This window comes from Onychomys torridus, chromosome 5, assembly GCF_903995425.1.
Source record: "Onychomys torridus chromosome 5, mOncTor1.1, whole genome shotgun sequence".
Classification (NCBI taxonomy): domain Eukaryota; kingdom Metazoa; phylum Chordata; class Mammalia; order Rodentia; family Cricetidae; genus Onychomys; species Onychomys torridus.
In genome coordinates, this window is record NC_050447.1 from 53,565,379 (window position 1) to 53,588,561 (window position 23,183).

General features: G+C 41.1%; 1 protein-coding gene across 1 annotated transcript in view; it reads right to left on the bottom strand.

Annotated features, from left to right (window-relative positions):
• Gli3 (GLI family zinc finger 3) overlaps nucleotides 1-23,183 on the bottom strand; it is a 268,430-nt gene that overhangs the window by 233,430 nt on the left and 11,817 nt on the right. The window contains exon 2 of the mRNA XM_036187579.1: nucleotides 22,052-22,216. Within this exon, the coding sequence (XP_036043472.1) occupies nucleotides 22,052-22,175 (124 nt within the window). The 5' untranslated portion in view covers nucleotides 22,176-22,216. The remainder of the gene's footprint in view (nucleotides 1-22,051; nucleotides 22,217-23,183) is intronic.

Consider the following 23,183-nt stretch of genomic DNA (forward strand, 5'->3'; position numbering starts at 1 on the left):
GTTCTCACACCGCAAGTCCTGTACATTCTCAGAAGACATTCCACCCATCTCAAACCTTGACAAAACTTGGAATTCAAGGCATTGTAGGCAAATGCCTGAGACCTTTTTAAAGACCTCAAAACTGTAAAGGGGACTTATGTGATCTCTAAATCTATTGAAAACCCTAAACATAATTAACTTTTTTAAGAATGAAAAAATAAAATCCTTAACATCAATACATTTCTGTGGTATAGATACTACCTTGATGCAAAAAGACACACACACACACACACACACACACACACACACACACACACACACACATTAACTCTTTTGAAGGAACAAGAAAAAATTAAATAGCTGCCATTAGAAAAATAAATGGAATAAAACACAAGCTATGGTGTCAAAAATGCATAGCATAAAATTCTCAAACCTCTTTCTGAAAGGTTTTCTTTTCGTTTTTTACGGAACGAGACTAGCGCTCTTTAGCTGCCAGCTAGAATGACCAAGCATCTTCATTCCTAAACTTGCAATGATGAGAGATAACAAATGGCATCTACAGAGCAGCTGGTCAATAACCAGAAAGGGAGGAGGAGGATGTACAGATGCTGGGAACAGGGCTAGGAAAGCGCCAGCTAGACATATGAAAGGCAGCAGTGCTTTGAAAGCGGACCAAGCTTGGTCCAAATGTTAGATGTGGTTTCAGTACTCACCACAGAGTTTGGTTACTAACGTTTCTGAAATTTCTGAAAATGATCTTCAAGCCCATAGTGTGCTTGAGAACAGATGAAAATTTTCCATTGTTAATATACAGGCATAGTATGCAAGGTAAATAAGAAGCATCGAGCAAGATGATATTTCTAATGAGTCTACAGGAAGCACATTAACAGCCCATCAGGCCAGGCTTGGTCGTGCAAGCCTTTAATCCCAGCACTGAGAAGGCAGGAGGGAGCCTGGACTACCTAGGGTGCTCTAGGCCAGCTAGAGTGGCAATTTAGTAAGGCGCTGTCACACACACACATCCACATATATGTGCATGTATGTGGATGTGTGTGTGTATGCATACACACACACACACACACACCCATTAGGACTCTGAATGACTTATATATACATGAGCCAATGTGAGGAGAACAAGGGGTCATGTCCCATCTCCCCTTCCACACAACTGTCTCACCAAGTAAGTTTCAGCACCAAAGCTAGCAGGTGAGTAATCCATCTCAAGCACTCATTTTCTTGTTTAAATTAAGAAGTTTAAGTTCGTCCATTTTTAATTGAGCTTTTATATGGGATGGCTGCCACATACAAGCAGACAAGAGGATAACAACTGGGTTGCACATGTTTGCGTTCACTCTTTCCTTAGCCTTGGAACTAGACAATAAAGAGTCTGTGTGCAGGAGTCATGTCATTATTTTGATGCTGAGCTGAGACTAGGAAGAAAATATTAATAAAGATTAATACAAAGACCTACAGTTAGGACCGAAGCATGACCAGTCAAGTCATTTTGAGTACAGAATGCCAGAAATATGACTTGGCAGAAGATGGGAAAGGATGCCTAGGGCCACAGTTCTGTGAAGTTTCAATCAGCTACAGAATACAGGCTACTCTGAACATCAGTGGGCGTGTTCTGCTGCGCTGGATGCACACTATGCCACATGGAGTACTGTGTAGCTCCAAAAGGAACCTTGTTCAATAATGTGTGCCCTGGCCCAATGAACAGTGGATAGCCAAAGCCAACCACCCAAGAAGATAAAGAGATCTGGGGCCCTGTTCTTCAAATGCTGCTAGACAAATGCCTGGGAATAAAGAATTAGCAAGAGGGACTGGAGAGATGGCACAGTGGTTACAAGCTACAACTGCTCTTACAGATGACCAGGGTTCAGTTCCCAGGACTCGCAACAGGGGTCACAACTGCCTGTGACTGCAGCTCCAGAGGATCTGACACACTCTTCTGGCCTCCTGGACACTGCACACTCATACATACAAGCCTATACACAGAGACACACATGTACATTCAATTCATTTATTTTTTTAAAGAATTGGCGTTAATTTGTGTGTATCTAGGAGGTCAGAAAAATTACCTACACCTTCCTGTACTTACTAATTTATTTTTAAAATTAAGATCTTTATTAGCAGGTATTAAAATTTATTGACCTTTGGGTGGGGGGAGCAGTTGTACACTTGTTACAAATAATAGATGAAGTTCTTAAATTTTTCAACTTGACCTGATGTGAAACAATTTCAAATTTGAGGAAAAATCAGGTTTTTTGTTTTGTTTTTGTTTTTGTTTTAATTATCATTTCCACCATGGGGCAGTAGTGCACACCTTTTTTAATCCCAGCACTCGGGAGGCAGAGCCAGGCGGATCTCTGTGAGTTCAAGGCCAGGCTCGTCTACAGAGCGAGATCCAGGACAGGCATTAAAGCTACACAGAAAAACCCTGTCTCAAAAAAACCAATCAAAAAAAAAATCATTTCCGGGGCTGGAGAGATGGCTCAGCGGTTAAGAGCACTGGCTGTTCTTCCAGAGGTCCTGAGTTCAATTCCCAGCAACCACATGGTGGCTCACAACCATCTGTAATGAGATCTGGTGCCCTCTTCTGGCCTGCAAGCATGCATGTAGGCAGAACACTGTATACATAATAAAAATAAATTAAATAAAAAAATATAAAAAGTTTTTTAAAAAATACCATTTCCAAAAAACACATCTTTAGGCTAAAATATTAAAACCCAACGCTACACAGACAATACAAAGTTCTTAGATCTGGCCAATGGACAAAAGCAAGCCCAGGAGGTCTGTATCTCCAATCCCATTCATTTCTTACAGCTGAAATGGCATATCATTTCTTGTTAGATGATTAAACTGGCAAACAGTAGTGACAGAACACTTGAGTTGGTATTTACTCAAGCCAGTCCTACCAACCTCAAAACAGTACCAGTTCTCAGCTATTTTTGCCTCTGGACATCTATGAGAGTAGCTGAAGTTGCATGGGGGCATCACTAAAGCAGCTACTAACCCTGGGTCTCCTCTAGGATTTCTGTATCCTCTTCATTGCCATCCTCCCTAGGCTGCCTTTGGAAAGGAAGACCCATGAAAAATCATCTAGAACCCAAGATATGTCCTGCCTTATTAACCCACACTGCTACCCTGTTGCCTGCAATCTCCATCATTTCTCCCTCCACAGAATCATACTCATCGGGTCCCCACATCTAGTAAGGTGTGTACATACCCTCACTTGTGAAGCACTGATATTGTTGGACCTGCCCTTCAGGAGCACACTCCAGTCCAGTCCCTTATTCCCCCATTCACACTATTCTGATAATTCAGCTGGTAATAAACTGTGTGGAGGGCCCCATCACATGGATAGTGTCTATAATGGTTATAGTGTACTGTGTATATACTGTCCTGAACTGGAACTCTACCAAAGCCTGTACCTCTGTTTTTCTCCTTCAACATCAAATTCTGTTTTCTCTTTCTCATAACCCTGTGAAGATAATTCCTGGAAGTTATCCTTCCCTTTGGCAGTTGGGGATACAAATACATCTTGTCAACAGAACCATTTCAACACTGAAACATTTGCTAACTTGGTGAAATAGAGCTGAGGCCAGACATGGCTGCTGAGTCTCATTGCTTGCTCATGGCTATAGGGACAGTGACCAACCTGCTGGTTCAGCCTTAGTGATAGTGACTAGGACCAGCTAGGTCTCAGCCTAAGTAACAGTGAATGGGGCTGGCTGGTGCTCGACCTCCATGATGATAACTGGGGACCTGCTGTGTCTTGGCTTTCATGATGGTGACCAGCCTACAGTTACGCTTGCAGGGATGGTGATCAAAGTGGGGTGCAGTGCCTGCAACTCCTCCAGAGATGTGATGGTAAACTAAGCCAAGCTGTAGGCACAGTGGGAGTTGGGGGTTGTCAGGACTCTCTGGAATCCACTTGCTGCTCCTGTTATCAGTCTAACTCCTATCTTAAAATGCTTTTACGGGAAGCAGAGCAAAGAGAAATAGATGGTACTGAAGTTTTGGGAAAGCCCATTTCACCACACAGGAAGAAAGCTCTGAGTAGAAGTGCCTGGAAACAGAACAGATTTCACTGAGCGGGTCTCCCTCTGAGTGAAGGTGGGAGCAGCAGTTCCAAGAGTCTGACCAGTGGATTCGAACACACAGAAAAGGGCAGGCTTCAAGACCCATGAAATCTTTTCAATCTCCAGGAGACTTGTTCTCAAAAGAATTCTCCACCAGGCATGTACGTGCCTACATAGTTTGACCACTAAAAAAGAAAGCACACCTCTGGTTTAAACAAACAAAACCAGAGAGGTAAGGGTAGAAGACAAAAGACCCAAAGGGAGGAGGAAAGACCGGCGGCGCATACTATTTAATGTTAGGAACAGTAAAGAATTCAAAGTCTGCATCTCTCATCAGAGCACTGCCCCATTATGTTGGCACTTAGGCCAGTCCATTTCCTGGCTATAGATAATGCTACAGTGAACATGGGGCACAGACGTCATTCCATATACTGATTTGATACTGTCTCTTTTTGTCTTCCAGTGGGTCCAATGTAAACTCCAAATGTCCATTCTCTCCACTGTAACCCACTGAGATGCATGAGATCACATCACTCCCCTCTGCCTACTCTCCTAAGGCTGGAGCTCACTCTCTTTAGCACTGTGGATGGGATGCCACAATCTGGCCTCAATATATGTTTCCAACCACCGCCCTCTCCGATCCCCAGCTCTGATCTACCTGATCATAGACATAATGCATTAATTTTTCTGTAAATGACCCATGCCATCCCTATTTCAGGTCTTTGCTTCTATGGCTCCTTCTATTTTGAATGTCTTTCTTCCTCATCTTATTCTCTCGCCCCTTCCCAGTCCCACTCCTGCAGCCCCTGCCTCTACAGCTGACATACAAAAAGGCTAACTTGTATAGTACCTACTCGGTGAGGCTTTCCTTTGCCCTCTAGAGATCATTTATACTGCATAAATGAGTGTGCTGTGATTTGGCTATTAACTCATCCAATTACATGTATCTTGAAAGTAGACTCCACATTTTATTGACCTACACAGTTAGTACAGTACACAACACTTGGCATGGCCTTTATAGAGTTTGTTGACTATGGTGCACATCATTAAAACTGTGCCTTGTGCTTCCAAGCATGCCTGTAAGTCAGAGTGAAGGTGTTAGGAAGCTATGATGGTCCAGGGTTTGCTACATTTTCGTTCCCTGCACTCTATCCACAACCTCTTCCTTTGTTCCATTCTGAGTATGCTAAGGAAGAAAGAAAAGGTTCTGATTAGACAGAAATCCCCTGGGTAGGGTCTAGACATGAAAAGTTCTATTGTATATGTGATTTCCCTGAGACACTCCTGCAGGGAAAGAAGGAAGTTCGAATTTCTTTGCAGGCTGGCAAGTCTTCCCTATTTATTAGCATGGCTGTGGTGAATTCGTATCTCCCCAGACAAAAGACCAACCAAATGCTAGATGATCTGGAATAAATAGGAGTCATATCTCTCAATTATTCCCACAAGCTTAGAGCAGACTGTAGACCAGCTTTCAAGGGATAAGGTTGGGACTTCAGAAAGTACTGCAATTACACCTTAGATGGCAACCCTTTCTACCTTCAAAGGGTTAGACAGCATGCTGCTTAGCAGAATCAAAGACGTGTGTGATCCATCTCTTCATAAGGCTATAATCACAGCAACACATCACATACAATGCTGAGGCCACATCCTTCACACAAGCTGCCTTCAATGTGGTCGTGATCTATACAATCTTAACACTAGCATCTCCAAGTCACTAGCCCACTAAGGTCACACCACAGCTAGAGAAAGTTCAGTTCCAAGAGTCCTTTGGCCTTATCTGTTGATGCCAATGTAACTCCAACAGTGATAGAGCCTCAACGTGCCCCCATCCCTGGGAGATCTTAGAAGAAAAAGCCAGTGAATAACAGGGTAGCTACTGTGAACTGATAAAAATGCAGCATGATATAGAAAGGCTGAGGAAGGTGGTGTTGCATTTTCCTGAGAGAATAGAAGTTATTCAATTCAGCCAAAGCGCTTATCAACGTACATGTAACTATCATTCAAGACAGATGAGATAAAAGTAAACATAAATTATTTCCAGAGTATGTTAAAATGTAACAGCTAAAAATACAGCAAACCTGGTGGGTCTTGCCAGCATTATTTCTTATGCACTTTCTTATAAGTGACATTTAAAAATAAATAAATAAGCTCTTGTGAAGATGAAGGCAGAAGGTTGTCACCAAAGCAAGTATGTGTTTGTGTGGCTCTGACATCTACCCAGGAAGAAAGCACCTGCGCACACATGTGGCAGAAAACAAGTAAGACTGGTTCCTGAGGATGGCACAAATATAATAAAGCCTATAGATGCTTACTATCATTCCGATAAAATCTCAGAGGTACCTTGGAATCATGACTGTTTTCACAGAGTAACATAAGCATCCAGGCCTCTACCCCTAGACCTAATATATACTAATGTTTAGTCAGATGTGTTTAAAACACTATTCTTTAAAGAAACAAAATGGTACATATATAGCTGAGCATGCCTCATCTTATTTGCCTTCTACACTTCACAGATGTAACAACTATTGCTGATACTGATTACATCTATCCGTATTTTTATACTTTTACTATGGGTATAGGTTCATAAACATGATTCTAAAAAGGTATTTCCAAAATTCAGCGAAATTATAGTCATGAACTATCTGAAAAAGGAAAACACAAAACATAAATGCACATTCTTTAACAAAATGTATTCCATATACAAAATATCTGAGAGTGTACAGTACAGACAAAACAGCAATAAGACCAATCAACAAAATAAAATGATTCAGAAAAAGTAGCAAATCGATATATCAAGGCAGTATCAGATAAAGGTCATGTTTATTTCTTCAGTGCTAGAAGATCTGGTAACCATTTTCCCAAAGAGCTACAACCTATCTATTATCTATCTATATATCTATTTATCTATCTATCTGTCTATCTATCTATCTATCTATCTACCTACCTATCATCCATTCACTGACGTAGGAGATTTCAACAGCCATTTCACAAAATGAATGTGCACATGGCTAAAGATAGTTTTAAAGTGTGATTAAGTCTTTTATTCATCAAGGACAAATCAAAACCACAACTGGTTAGTGATACATGGACAACAGGAAGGCTGAAATTAAAAATAAGCGCGTTTGGCAAGAATGAGCAACCAGGGAACAGACCCACTCAAGAGAACTGTCAGGTAGCATCTATAAAACTAAATATGTACTCACCTAAAGACGCAGTAATTCCATTCTTCAGTCTACACCCAGAGGAGACATATCAGGTCTACCAAAGATGGGCATTTGAGAGTCTAGGTTCCTAATAAGCAAGAACTGGAAACCATCCACATACTCACTAGTGTCCAGGTGAGTCAAGCCAGTGTCTCTCTCTTGATCTGGGCACTGTTTTGTGTGCTCAGTTTCAGAAACTTCATCAAGCTGCTCACTTTCACTAAGGGTACTTTCACAGCACACACTTTCCTGTACCATCCTTCAGTTAAAATTTTAATGAACAGTTAAGGGTTTAACCAATCGTATCTCACTAAAAGATACTTCACTGACATTGGTATCTCTGAAAATGTTCATTCACACAAACAGCTAAATGGAAATGTAAGATGATATGTTTCTTGAAGCTAATTCAGTAAATACTCAAACAACAAGAGATTTGTTAAGAATGATTTTAGAAAGGAAGGGAGGGAGGGGAGGGAGGGAGGAAAAGAAGGAAGGAAGGAAGGAAGGAAGGAAGGAAGGAAGGAAGGAAGGAAGGAAGGAAGGAAGGAAGGAAACATATAAGCAATACTAGAGAGTTTCATAGTCTTTATGCCCAAACTGGAGAATGGTCCAGGACATGGAAAATGCTCCCTGCATAGGTTTACCTAAAAGCAGCCAATTAAAAAATGGATGGAAAAAAAGACACTATCAACAAATAAGAGTAGCAGCAAAGATCATGTTCAAGTAGTGAGATTCCAGGCCACATTCATGATTCTCTTTATCAAGTTTTTAATTTCCCAAAGAACAAGAACGCTTTCGATGGAATAAGCCAAGTCTATGTTAGAGGAAATCAAGAAACAATGACGAACACATCATTCTACAGTAAATAGGTGCCTGGTCACTGGGGTAAAGAGAGAGGCACACTGTCCTCAGATCTCACAGAAAGGCACTCTAAAATGAATTATTACAGGAACTAGCACATATTGAGCAATGAAGCCCTTTTCCAGTATCCCTGAGAGGAGAGACTTTGGGGCTTCCCCCCTGCTGTATGAGCACTGATGCCTAACTGTTCAGCCACAATGTTGTTCCTGCTCAAGGGTTAAACAGAAATAAAAGTTACTTCAGAGGCTCACAGTTTAGGGCTCTGGTAATCAAATTTTATTGTATTCTTGCTTTTGTTTCTTTTTTTTTTCACTCTAAAAAGTTTAAAGAAACTAAATAAATTAGCAACACAGAAGTTTGCAAAGGCTCTAAATGAAGCCATGATGAAGTGTAACTGCAGAAAACCAGATGCCAAATTAAAATGCTCTATGAAGATGGTCAAGGTGCTGGGCTAGAAGCCTCAGTCACACCAAGTTACCATGTCCTTTCTGGCCTGTAAGCAGACACCAGGAAGATGAATGCAAATACCCAGTCAGTAAGACAGTGCCAGGGCTCCAGAGAAACACGCCGCTCCCAAGTGTGAGCAGCAACACGACTATGATCATCTGCACCGCAGCCAGAACTAAGAGAAACCTCTCCGGATTTCCACCGGAAACTGACATCTAGAGATTATCTTTCAAAACACCCAACTGTCTGGTTTAACAATGGGATGGTGTTTTGTCCTAAACAAAATCTTACATGATGTTTTCAACCTGAGGTGGGCCTATACATGAGGATTATACTGTTCAATTTAAAGAGAATTCTACAGTAACTTTTCAAACTGAGATCTTATTCATGTATTCCTCTCAAGCAGCTCTTACATACCTGGCATCTTTCCTGTTATTCTACATTCTTCTAAATTCCTCAGGAATTAAAGTGAATGTCCCTGAAACAGAAGATTGGAGGTGAAGAGTTCCTTTCATCTAGACGACCAGGTCCCTCGTTTTTTAGAGATGTCCAAGTATGACTCTCTTGAATTCTTAATAATGCATCCCCTGCAAAGTCGGCAGGGTTAGACCATTGTAACACTGCACAGAAGACTCAACCTCATGTTCCTAAAATCTGGGAGGCTGTCTTCCCGTGTGTGATCGAATAGCTTTCTGATCGCTCAACCAGCATTCCCTGAGAAAATCTAGCAGAAGCCAGTACCTTTAGCAAATAATAGGTCATAAAACTCCTTAAGGTCCCAGGATGTTAAAGGAAAGGGAAGGTTCCAAAGGGTGCCCCCATATCTGATGCCTGTCCAGGAACTTCCAGGATGGTGAACACAATCCCCAAGCTGTAAAAATGGCTCACTTCTCTGACGACACACCATATCAGTCTTGAAGTTGCTACTGTCCAGGTCAGTGGTACCTGCTCATGACAAAAGGAGATAGCCTTTCCAAGACTCAGTAGACCGCATGAAACAGAATTTCTGTAAAAGGTCAACTATTCCTTTTTGTTCTATAAGCACATATAATCTCTCACTTCTAAAATGAAAAATCCTCCTGAGTTAAAATAAAATACAAAGCCATACCAACATATAATTGTATGTATAATTGGTACTTGTATTGATAACATACCCAAGCATTCTGAAGTTTACGTATTTAGTAATTATTTTATCCCTGTCCCCAGCCCGAGAAATGAGCTGGAGAAATGACTCAGGAGTAAGCATCTGTCCTGTTCCTCTAAAGGACTCAAGTTCAGTTCCCAGCACCCTGTCAGGAGGTTAAGCTATAACTCCAACGACAGGGACTCTGACACCCTTTCCCAGATGCCATGGCCACTGCACTCACATACACATACCTCCACACAGACGCAAGCATATACACATAATTTAAAAACAATAAAAAGAAATCTTAAAAACAACAACAACAACAATAAACAGGAGTACCACCTCCTGTTAAACCAGGGCATCACAGAAAGAGCAAGCAATGGACACTTCTAGTGATTTCTCTGCTGTACCGCTGGGCACTGCCAGACACACAGTACACAGCCGTTTTAACTCTGCATTTGTTCAATACTCAACCAATAAATATGCTGATGTGTGGTGGATGAATACAGACAGATGAATGAAAGAGAGATGATGGATGGACAGACAGACAGGCAGATAGATAAAGTTATACACATATCTTTTCCACTTTGAATTCCTCCCACCCACTTTATGGGTCAAACTAATGGACATTCTGATTTTGTATAAAATAGATCAAAGAAAATGCTTTGAATTTATATGAAAAAGTTTCCCATTAAGATGGTAGCTTATTTTTTTTTTCAAACATGATTCTTTTTAATTGTGGAAAAAAGCCCAAGGCTTTGTCAAGGGCACATGTTTTCTATAAATCAAAACATAAATAAATGTACGATTATTTCACTGGGCATACATATGGTTTTTGCTAAGTAAACTCTATTTATAAAACACTGTTAGCCTACACAGGAACTGCTGTCAACGTTTATTGGAAAGGAAATTCTAATTTTTCTATTTATTTATTTATTTATTTATTTATTTATTTATTTATTTAACTTTACATATATGAGTATTTTGCCTGCATGTATGCATGTGCACCACATACATGCAGTTCCCGCAGAGGTCAGAATAGGGTACCAGACCCCCTGGAATTGGAGTTACAGATGGTTGTGTGCGCCGGGGACCTAACCTGGGTCCTCTTCAGAGTAGCAAGTGCTCTTAATTGCTGAACCATCGCTATAGCCCCAGGAAAGGGACTTTTCTGCTGCTCTGAAATTTGCCAGGATCTGAAAACAATCCTAAGCAGATTAATTTTGGATTATTTGGTTGTTTTTGTGTTTTTATATTTTTAGACAGATTTGGCGTCTAACTTAATATGCAATGGGTCATTGTTGTGCATCTTTTAGTTCTGGGATGCTTAGTAGAAATCCTCAAATGAAGACTGGAATCCTATTTTATCAGGGAATATTTGCATTGTTGGATGTCCCATTACTTTATGCCACTGTTCTGTTCCTGTAGCAGGTTCTCTTTTCAGGCACGGATCCAGACTGAGGTCTTTGTCACTGCTAGCAGGGTAAAAGCGATTCCACCAAAGGGACTCTGAGACAGCCACTGCAGCTTCATACATAGCCACAGCATCATCTTCTCTTCAAGCTCACTTTCTCTCTCTGTTCTCACAGAACTAGAAAATAAACATACTTTCAACCCTGCTAGGATTAGTCCTTAGAATCAAGTTTTCTGTGGGAAAAAAAAATTGTCATAAGCAAGCATGTACCTAGAGTCCTTGATGGCCTACAGCCAACCATGGAAGGTAGCAGTAACCTTAATAAAAATGAACATTTTCCATTTCACTCTTCTGTCTTAGGTCTGGATGATTTCCAAAGCAGGCCTTTTCCCTATGGTTTACCATCAGTCTCTGCTGTTGGTGGAGCTAAATCAGAGGCTACGTATGATGCAGTTGTGAACACTTTCACTGAGACCTCTCTTGTGCTCGCTTTCAAGCTGCATCCTCCCCCACTGTGCAACTAGTCTCCTCTTGGCGTAATATGCCTGTGGTTTTATTTTTAAAGATGTAGCCACACGCAGAAAGGAGTTATCCTCTCAAAAGGCAAAGGAAAATGTTAGGCAGTTCCCATAAAAATAACTCAGAGGATTTTAAAATCTGCATACGAAACACTTAAATTTCAAAAACCAATAAAACTTTTAGATCTATGAGCTAATTATTTAATATGTACCTATCTACATACAGCTAAACGGCTTTAGAGGCAAGGTGAATGTCATCACCTCCAAATGGCTGCCTCAGTTTACACACAGAATTCCAAGTTCCTTGATCCAATTCATAGACACAATATTTCTTAGCAGTATATTTAAAAAGAAAAGTTGCTTGTAAACTGTGATCACAGTTTCCATACGTAAGCTTAAACACAGTGGTAGGCCATGAGTGGAACTCCGTGGTACACTTTAGTAATGTTACTAGTTAAATGCTAGTAATCCTGAGTAATCCCCAATGGCCGACACGAATGAATTTGAAATTATAAGAAAAAGCCAGAGTCTCTGGAACTTCTGGTCCTAATCAATCACTGGAGATCAGTGACATCACTGATGCCTTTGATCACAGATCCTCTTTCAAGCTGGGATGGGCTGCATTGATCCTCACTGGCGCAGAGAGAGGGGAACACTGAGGAGTACAGCCCACCGTGAAACCCGAGAAGTCATCAGCATCCCGTCCCTCCTTCAGGACAGACCGAAAGGACATTCCAGAGCTGCCCTACCCCAAACAAAGGAGCTCCCTCATTAAATCCAAGCCTAATTCCCTCTGACTAGGACTCGGAGTGCTTTAAGAGAGGAAGGGATGCTAAGCTACTTTCCTTTCAAAGAGCCTAGGCTATGAAGCCTCGGGCTTCATCTTCTTAACCAATAATACACCCAACGAGGACTATGCCCCCAAAGCCCTCCTATGGAAGGGGCGTCCTGTGGAAATGTGTTTTACCATCTTCCCCATCTGAAAGCACTTAATAAATATATATTATGTATATATATATATATATTTCTACTGAAAGATTTTACTTCGTGAAAACAGTACTGTTTTTTAAATCACTTTTGCTGTATTTTAAATTTTTTACTTAATGAGTTGTTTAAGAATTCCACATGGGTGAAAAAGAAAGCGCTTGACTATGCTGTTGGGTTATACAAATTTCAACACTTGAGCTGCTATCCAAACAGCACCTCCAAAATGCTCATATAGGCAACGAAAAGTTGAACTGATCCCTACTACTTCAGTCCCTCTGCTGTTAGTCCTCTCCCACCCTTGTTTGTACTACAGTCTAATTGAGCTTCAGGAATACTCGTGGAATGTAGTTTATTAGCTCCCTCATCAGGTGATCAATGATTTCATTAATAAGACAGATAACAAAACTGTCATATCATCGGCACTGTTATGAAAGATGAGCCTAGCTTCCTGCTCCATTTTCCAAGGTCTAGGGTTCTCTGTGGCAGCTCTGAGTCCATTCAATATTTTCCAACGACAGAGAAAAGTGAAAATCCATTTTGAAACCAATTTCAATTAGGATCCAGAAGCTGTTATCACAGATGTCGCAGAATGGGCCCGTAAGTGGAAATGTCGCCTATCCATTCTGAAATGAAACCTTATCAGGAGCTACAAAGATGGCTGGGGACAGCCTATCTGTAAATTACTTTTCGTCCTGTGTTAACTCAGCCTTAGCTCTGTCACATGGAATTCTTTCTATCCACTAGTAATAATCTAGTGACTAAGTAGACAGAGCACCCCAACAAAGTCGGGCAGGGCTGCCCTTTTAAACATGGGTACAAATGCACACACACTTAGGCCTGCAGGCCTGCAAAACAATAGCCATGCTTTCACTGGCAGAATTCAAAGTTTATTATGGGAAATAAAAGAAGCCCATCCCCACCCATTGCATTCCTAGTGATTTTTCAATCGCAAACTCCAAGGCTCCGTTATTTCATTAATGCAGCACCCAAGTCAGGAGGCTTTTCTCTGGCATCTCTCAGTCTCCTTTTAGCAAATTATCCCATGACGGCGGATTTATTCAGTCAAAGACCTCGGACTTTGAGAGGCAACAAAAGAATCAAGAGACTTTCTGGTCCACCTGCCTGGCGAATGATGAGGCAGGGAAAAGTGTCCCCCAGAGAAACCAATCAAACCATTGTGTGGCACAGTCAGACCTTTTCAGCTGTCAAGCTGGAGAGCTGAGAGAGATAAAAAGAACAGGGATGGAGCTACCATTTACAGAACCATGTGGGAATGGGCTCCGGAGATTTCATAATTAGGATGGAACTCAACTTTCTACAGCTGAGCGGGGGAAGAAGAAAGAAGCACAAGCCCAAGAAGAGGGAAAAGTCAAAGCGGGGGCAGGGGAGTGAAGGATGGGGGAAATGGCAGTTCTAGGGATAACTTTATAGAAAAATTTCTCTACCTGAGATGAAGTCCTATCTACAAAAGCGAAGGAGAAAAAGAAGCTCCCAGAAGTAAAAAGGGGTAGTGGGGGAGGAAGAAAGAGAGAAAGAGAGAGAGGAGAGGGGAGAGGGACGGGCCTATTTACTTAGCCAAGACTTTCTGACTTTTCCTCTAGGTTGCAGGTGTGCTAAATATTAAGATTCCAGTTTTCTCATGTGAATAATTTAAAGTAATCAGAAACAACAACAAAAAGTCTTTGTCAATATGGCTGCTTGTAATTTTCAACATAAAATGGAATTTTGAACTGGCCCCAAATACACCTTGCCCATGCCCTCATGGAAAAGAATCAAGCTGACAGGTACTAGGAAGTGTTTTTCTCAGCAGTTCGCAGGAACTCTTCCTCCTGCCCTAATGAAATATGTGAAACATTAAAGAGAAAAGACCAAGAGTAAATTTTACTCACAGGCTTAAGAGACAGGTTTTGTAAAAATATAAAACAAACACAACTTCCAACAACTACTGCAATTTCTACAATTCCTATCACTTGCCAGTGACTCCGAACAAACGCATGAATTACAAAGTGGACTTTAAAGCTCAAATATGTATTCCCATTTTAGGGAGGGGGACACTATTCAGCCTTGATTATGGTCGTGGTTCAATGACCTAAATTTGTCCAAAGTCATGGAAAGATCACCACAAAGAGTGATTTTTACCACATAAGAATGTAGGGAATAAGTTTAAGCAGAAGCAGATGCATTTGGAAGTGCATCTGTGCACATAATGAGATTTTGCAGCACCACCCTGCCTCCTGCAAGCTTCTTGGAAATGGAACCGCCCCTGCCTGGTTGCAGGGTCAGACTGGTGGGAGGTGGGAGGCCACTAGCCACCTCCCAGAGGGAGTTTTCCTCCCACAATTGGCCTCCTGCTCCTTGAGCTTCCACTATTTGGTGGTTGTTTCTGATCCTGACCAGTGTGTTTCTGAAATATAAAATGCCCACACCACTTGAGCACAGCAATCACAGGCAACCCAGGGACTTTCCGAGAGCAAACACAGGCTGTGCTCTTTATTCTACCAGGGTGCCAGAACTGGGCAAGATGGGAGTGTGATCTGCTGTGGATCAATCTAAGCATCTACAAGGTGCTCTTTTAGAAGAAATCTAATACTGAGATTCAAAAGTGGGAAAACTTGCTCTCAATGCAGCATCTCAGTACAAAGTTGGATTGCATCCAAAATTCTCACTGAGTATTTACAAATGAGCATCTGATTCATTAAACCTAGGGCAACATCAGGACCAACGACTTGAAGTACTATTCCCTGGTCTTGGATACTGACATGCTAGTTTAGGATCCCATGACCACATGTCTGGAATTCATGCAGAAAATATTGGGTTATTCTCCAAATCAGATTAAATGTTAGCCACTCCGAGATTACTAACAAATGATACTACAATACTTCATTGAAAGGACTGGGATAAAATTTTATCAGTGAATTAAATCCTGCCAAATTATATCCAGTCAGTTACTACCAGTGGAAATATCTGTGTCCCCACTGTGCCAGTTGGGAAGCATGCAGCGTAGCCCAAGCTCACATAACCTTTTCTGGCAGGGCTTAAGTTCAAACTTTGGATTTTAGCTACACATCAATCTTAAGTGTCCTATTGTACATGCCCCCGTCTCTGCTCTGAGGGCTGGCAGAAGCACACAAATGACTTCCCAGTATCAGTCCCCATCTGCTGAGGTCTCCTTGGCCACAAATACTGTGCTGGGGCAAGGCATGGAGGGCAAGGCAGATAAGTAAGTTGCTATTCTACAGAAGTTGAATGAAAAGTTAAAATTAAGTGTTAAAAGAAAGAAGAATACAAACATGGAACACAGGCTCTTTAGGGCAATGACACTATTCTATAGGTACTGCAATGTGGATACATGTCAAAACCCACTGTTTTGGTTAAGTATATTACCTTTCCTGCAATCACCAAGGCTTAAAACCCCTCAGTCAACTTTGATTCTCTCCCTCTCTCATGCCCCTATGAACCCCAATGAAAACCACAGATTTGAGATAATGCACCATTTCTATCAGACAATACAGAATGCAAAATATCAATAAGAGAGAAGGGAAGGAACCTTCTGCTCAAGTTTTCTATGAACCTAAAACCACTCTAACATACAAAGCTTATTAATTAAAATTATAATGACCAAGAAATAAAAACTTAAAAATGAGGTATTACACAATTTCCAAAAGGACAGAAAAAAAAAAATTAAAAAAAAAGCAAGGAAAATCTGAGGACACACATTTGAAAAGAACTGACAGCAAACACATGGTGATATTAGCCAAATTCTCAGTCTGTGGAGAAGCACATGAACAAAGCAAAGAGCGATTGCATTTAATCAATGAGCAGATCAGAGCCAGGCTGGTGTCAGGCTTTAGAAGATAGCTACACATTAAGTTAATGGCTCTGAGCTTCATCCTGTAGGCGGCTGTGAGTCACTGAAGATTCCAGAACAGAGACTTAACAGCGAGAATCACAACACTGTTAATCTGGCAGGAGTATGTGCCAAGCATGAGAGGTTCAAGGTGGCGAGCAGAAGGCCACTGGAACTGTCATGGCATGGTGGGCTGCAGGAAAATATGGGTGAATGACCAGAAGGAAATCTACCAGGAGTCTGGATGGGGGTCAAAAGGTGACAGTGAGGTTTCAGGCCTGGATGACTGCAGGAAAGACAATATAGTTAACCAAAAGGGGAAATCAGGGATGCCCAGAGATAAATGGGTTCAGAGCCCAAGACAGCATGCTTAAGAGAAAATTAATCATCACCAGGTAGCTGGGTTTAAAAAAAAGTTGTGAAAGTAGAATAAATAAACTGTAATTAATATACAAAAGCCACACTGCAAGCAAGCATGACATTCAGAAAGGGTGCCCCAACCCAGAAAACAATGGGGAGAAACAGACACATGCATGTTACTTCCAAGGCAATGCACACAATGCGTTTTCAAACATTAAGAAATTGAAATAAATTCTTAAAATTATGTTCTCACAAAACCATTATCTACCCTCTGTTTGGAGTTCAGGGGGCTTTTAGAAAGGGGGTAAAGACTTCATTTCTTTCTTACTTTGTTCATTTATCCATCCTTCCTCAAGATGAGCAGGCTTGCTTAGATTTGTGATTTACAAAACATCTTGGATCCAGCAAATTCATCATTACTTTTGCTGAACATTTTCCTTTTCATCTGAAAACCTGGGCAAGTGAGGTGGCTCAGAGGCTAGAGAAAGGCACTTGCTGCCAAGTGTAATGAATTGAGTTTAATCCCTGAGGCCAACACGGTAGAAGAAGAGAACTTCTCCAGATAAGTCCTGGAAAAGTAGATGTAATTACTCCCTTGCTAAGTACATGAAGAAACCAAGACACTAAGAGACTTAATCATCCACTCACATAACTAGTACTTGACATCACCAAAACTCAACCTAAGCTTTTAGATGCCCAAACCCTACATTTCCTCCTAAGAACACTAGAACACCAAGTGCAAAGTACCTGGACGTCCCTCCCATCTATCTTACATGTGCCGAGAAATGGGATGTGGAAAGCAAAAAGTGTAAAGAAATATAAAACTCAAAACCTAAGGTCTATCTGCAGCAAACTCCCCATCTGCTTCTAAGCAGACATGTAACACTGAGAAAAGTCAAGGTGACCGAGTATGTGCTGGGGAACAACAATGAACTTCAATTCCAGGTTTCAAGAGAAGTAGAAACCATCTCAATCCTAGCCACAAAACCAGCAAATACCACAAACCTTATGTATTCCTCGTCACAAAACCAACGGACATCACATACATTAAGACCTATGTACTCCTAGTGACAGGTCCAATGGACATCACATACTTTAACACCTATGTACTGGACACTTTGAAAGCACAAACATCAAAAATCTTTTAAGCAAAAGACAAAAAACAAAAACAAAAAAAAACAAAAAACAAAAAACCAAAAAGCACAGAGAACACCCTATCAATTAATCCGTCAGCTTTGGTTCCCCACCTCATCACAACTGGGTGAATTTCTGCTTTCTATCAACTTATAAAATATCTCAGTAATTACCACAACCTCAAAACCACAGCCTGGATCATTTATGATAAGTTTGCCACCCTCCTTCTTGAGACATGGTCTCACCATACAGCCCTCACTGGCCTGAAACTCACTATGTAGACCACACTGGCCTCTAACTCACAAAGATGTGCCTACTTCTGCTCCTGCATCCTACCATACTTTCTTGAAGCAGAGTAGCATGTTAATAAGAACTATCAAGGGACTATTAAAAAAAAAAACCCTCAGGGACCAAAAATGAGGAAAAAACATTTTAAATTAAATATTCAAGTCACAGAGAAGTTTTATAGGCTAATTAGAACATGAAAAGCAGAAGAAATGTGTATTTAAAACTCATTACTTAGAAAACAAAATGTGTAGCTTAGGAAGTAATGAATCATACCCAAACAGAGAGCATTAAAGCATTTACCTACAGTTTATCTTATTAACAGACTTGGACATTCTCAAGTCAATATGAGACCTAATATCTAAATATACACTCAAGTAAAATCTCTTAAATCACAACTGTACTTAAAAAACATTCAGGAAACTAAATGCCATCTCCTGGGTCATTTCCATTTCATGAATAGCACTAAATGCTTAAAGCTGAAGTGTGCAAACAGAAAACTAGGTACACAAGGTGGTTCCTATGTGAAGATCACTGGAGGCTTTGCATGCACATGTGGACCCTAAAATGCTTCAGAGATCTAATTTGGCCTGGTTTCTTTCCCCCATACAAGATTTAGAGTAGTTTTTCACTCATGTTGTTTTAAATCTCAATCTCATGTAGCAAATGTTTATTTACAATGCTATTCAAGGTTTCTGAGCCATCCATTTTGGCTGTGTGTCTGTGTATGTTTAAACAAAATTCTAGGAGCCGATTCTCAACTGAGAAAAGCAAGAAAACAGACCTGTAAGGACACGCAGTGGAATGTGCGTGGTTTGGCTGGGATGTTCACAATCAAGAACAAATTATACCACATAATGACTGGAAAAGTTAATTAAGTCAATGTAACCAATACTTCACCAGTAACAAAACTTTTTTGTCTATTTACTTTTCATCTTAAAATGGGTGGGATTGAAAATACACATTTTGCATTCACTTGGTTCATACATCTTGATATCTAAACTAAATCTTAACTGTCTGGTTACTAACTCAATGTCAGAGCAGTTGTAAAGAAAGCATAAGCAACTAAAAATGGGCACAATCACTGTGTACTCTCTTTTGTGGCATCTCAATGGTTCCAATTTCTGTGAATGATCTCAGTGTAAGTACCTAAGCTCTTCTAAACTGTTTGTAGAGAGATGGGCAGGTGGAAAGACAGACTATTGAATAGATAGACAACAACCACAATAATGCCCACTACAGGCCAGCACACACAGAACACCAGGCTTTACCAGGCTGCCTAACAAAAGCTCTAACTCAATCAGCGCAGGACTAAAGTCTGCACACTCATCTACAGGACAAGGTAGAGCTTAAATGGAGGTAGCTTGCTTTTCCTGGAGTCAGTCTGTTCAGTGGAAATTTACATTTGAGAAATAACATTTCCATTTTTTTTTCTTTTGTTTCACTGGAGCTTTTTATTGTCCCCAAATGAAAATCAGTGAATTCCTTAGAAGAACAGGACTATTGAAAAACTACTCAGGGACAGGTCTCATTCAGATATGTGCCCCGCAAGCATGACCAATGAGTATTTACTTCCATGTGGGACAGGACTTGGGCACGTTTAGACAGGTTGTGGGCCTCAAGGGCACAGGCTGATCAGGTTAGGAAGGCAGAAGTGCATGTGGCTTAGCAAACAGGCCTGTGATTATGCCAAGTACAGGACTGGCATTAAGACTGTCCTATATCTGAATAGTTTTTGCTCCAGGCCTCCAGGCCACCACTAGGCTCAGGTTAGTACTGCTCCATTCACCTTCAACATGGTTAGGAGGGGAACCTATGGTCAAAGACTGACTGACAAGAAGCTGAGCAGCAATGGAGAACATCCACCTCCCACCCCCAAGCATGTGTCTCAGTATGGGAGCAAGATCCACAGAAGAAACAGCATCTTCCCCACAAGGGACCACTGATGAAACTCAGCTGGGGACTCAGACAGGACAGTGGCTTCTAACACTCCACATGGTGTAATGACATCTCCTACCAGCCTACACTGGCTTTGGCCTGTCCTCAGAAATATCCACATATTCTGCTGTATTCTCAAACCTTACTCACATGCCATGATGACGAACAAAATCGGTATTTCATGAAGCTTAACAAAGAGATAGTGCTTATCTTATAAAATACCACAAATAACCAGCACTTTATATGCTGCTTCTACTCATAAAACAATGAGCCTAATTTTTATAAACTTCAAAAAAATAAAGAAACCAAGATAGCATGTTTCTGAAGAGCAAATGCTTTCTATAATGCTGGACCACAAGAGACAAATATTCTGGCTGTATTAAATAAGCTTGAGCCCTGGGTTTTAAGTGCCACAAAAAAAGGGGAGCAATACAAATTTTCACACACATACAGGTGAAGTGAATCCATTATTTTAACTCAGACATACATGTATCTCCCTAGAGATCAATGGAAACCTGGACACATTGGCCTGCAAGGCTGACAGCCAGCTACCTCCCTCCGGCTATGTCAGTCCACAGCTGTATCAAGAACCTGATAAAAGGACTGCAGACTTAAAGCAAAGCTGAGCACACACAGATGGGCACAGATCAGGGCCAGATTCCTCAGGAAAATTTGTCCTCAGAATTGATGGTTCTGGGCTACAGTCAGCTTCCAAATCAAGCTCACTCTTCAATGGCACATTTAAAACAATAGTAAGTCAGCCAGGCAGTAGTGACATAGGCCTTTAATCTCAACACTTAGGAGGCAGAGGCAGGCAGATCTCTGTGAGTTCCAGGACAGCCTGGTCTACAGAGCTGAGATCCAGGACAGCCAGAGCTACACAGAGAAACCCTGTCTCAAAAAAAACCAAACAAAAAAAACAAAAAATAAAATAGATGAATGGATGGATGGACAGACAGAGAGGGAAGGAGGAGGAAGGAAGGAAGGAAGGAAGGAAGGAAGGAAGGAAGGAAGGAAGGAAGGGAGGAAGGAAGGAGAAAGAAGAAAGTGAACCTACTAAAATGTTCTTGTAACACATAAATTATAAAACCACAGAGAAGTCAGGTTGGGTCAGGCAGATCAGTGAGCTGGGTCATGCAGGACCAGAACCAGGAGACTGAGCCAACGTATTCTTCCTAAGGGCACACAGAGAAGCAGAGTGCAATCCAAGGGGGCAGGAATAGCTAAAGCTACAAAAATCAAGGCTTTTAACGGCCCACTTTGTGGGGAAGCCGAGAGAGGAAGAGAACGTCACCACAACCCTCCAGCTTTGTTTTCCCACTTAGGGGATGCTGGATTTCATATTCAGGGCCCATGCTTGAACTGAAATGCCTCTCAATGCTTTGCTTAAAATGTAAAAATAAATGGTGACTCTGTGATATCTCTAAAACAGTTAAATACATTAAATTTACATAAACCAACAATAAACTTCGTGGACATAAAGTGGACTATCTTAAGGTTGCCAAATTTTAAAGTCCTCTCCACTAGACAACTTTAATTCGGGTGGGAGAAGGAGATCCTGACACAGACTGACAATTACTGTGTTATTGTGACTAATACAGGCTTCTCATGTGAAGTTCAAAGCATTTTTAATTCTTACCAAAACAAGAACTTCTTTTAATAAACAACATATCACAAAACTGATATCCCAAATTACACCCTGAAGTAGGTAAGCAGCCTGCCCACCCCATACACCATCCTCTGGCCCATTTGCTACCTTAGCCTCTCACAGAACAATCAATGGTCCAGGTGTGGATGCTCAGTTCAGGGATGCAGAGGACACAGCAATGCCTGGGGCTTGCCTGCTGGGAACTGTGGGGCCACTCACCGTTCGAAGTGGTGCTGGAGGCCACGGCCTTCTCACTGACATCTGTTCTCGTGGAACACTTCCCGATGGGATTCTCAGCTTTCTTCCTCCCGGTGGTTGCAGAGCTGTGGGACTGGGCCTCCATAATGTCTTCTCATTACTTCCGCTTCTTTCTCAAAGGAATGCCTATAAAACACCACAGTGCCATCAAATTCCCGAAATGGCAGAAGGAGAAACCTTTATTTAAAATTTGCTCTCTGAATCGTCTATCTGAGGAAAGGCGAAAGGTTTAGCAAAACCTGGAGGACATTTCTCCAAAGGTTTTTCTGGCAAAAAATACTTGGTATTTTTACTAAAAAGTCAGTCAAAGTCACATGCAGTTGAGTTTTCATATTTCCTAAGTGATCCCGGCCTTTGCTATCTGCAAAGGAAAACAGTGGTCTCGACCTTCCTAATGCTATGCCCCTTTAGCAGAGATCCTCATGTCGTGGTGTCCCCCCACACCATGAAACAATTTTCATTGATACTACATAACTATAATTTTGCTACTGTTATGAATCTAATGTAAATATTTTTGGAGATAGGGGTTTGCCAAAGGGGCTGGAACCTACAGGTTGAGAACCACTGATCTAAATTTTAATTTTCAATTGTCTACAGTTTAAAACTCAAGTGTCAGGTTACTCTTAGGCCATATCTGCACCTTTCTCTTCAGGAGGTCGATCACCTTTAGAGGCACAAAGAGAACTCCCAAATCAGAACAAAGCTGGCAGTTATTAACTAGACTTTTTAAAGAGCACCCAGCACGCCTCCCCAGAGCTCTCAGTCTGGGGATAGCTCAGCCAAATAGATTGTGATTTCTGCTTCTTCCACTAAGACTCCTGAATTGCAATATGCTTCTTAACCTAAAAACATCCAGGCAAATTGTATTCTTAAAATGAAAACATTAATTCATTTGGGTTAATTTCCTAAACAAAGGTAATAAGACAGTATCTCTCCATCCCACAACAAAAAGCCAAAAAGTGAAGACAGCAAACGCTGGGATCACTTACAGAATATGAAAATTCAACTACAGGCAAAGTCACTTCATCTTTCTCTCGTCAGCTTCATTCACGGGATAATAGCTCAACTAATCATTCATCAATTTTCAGTCCAG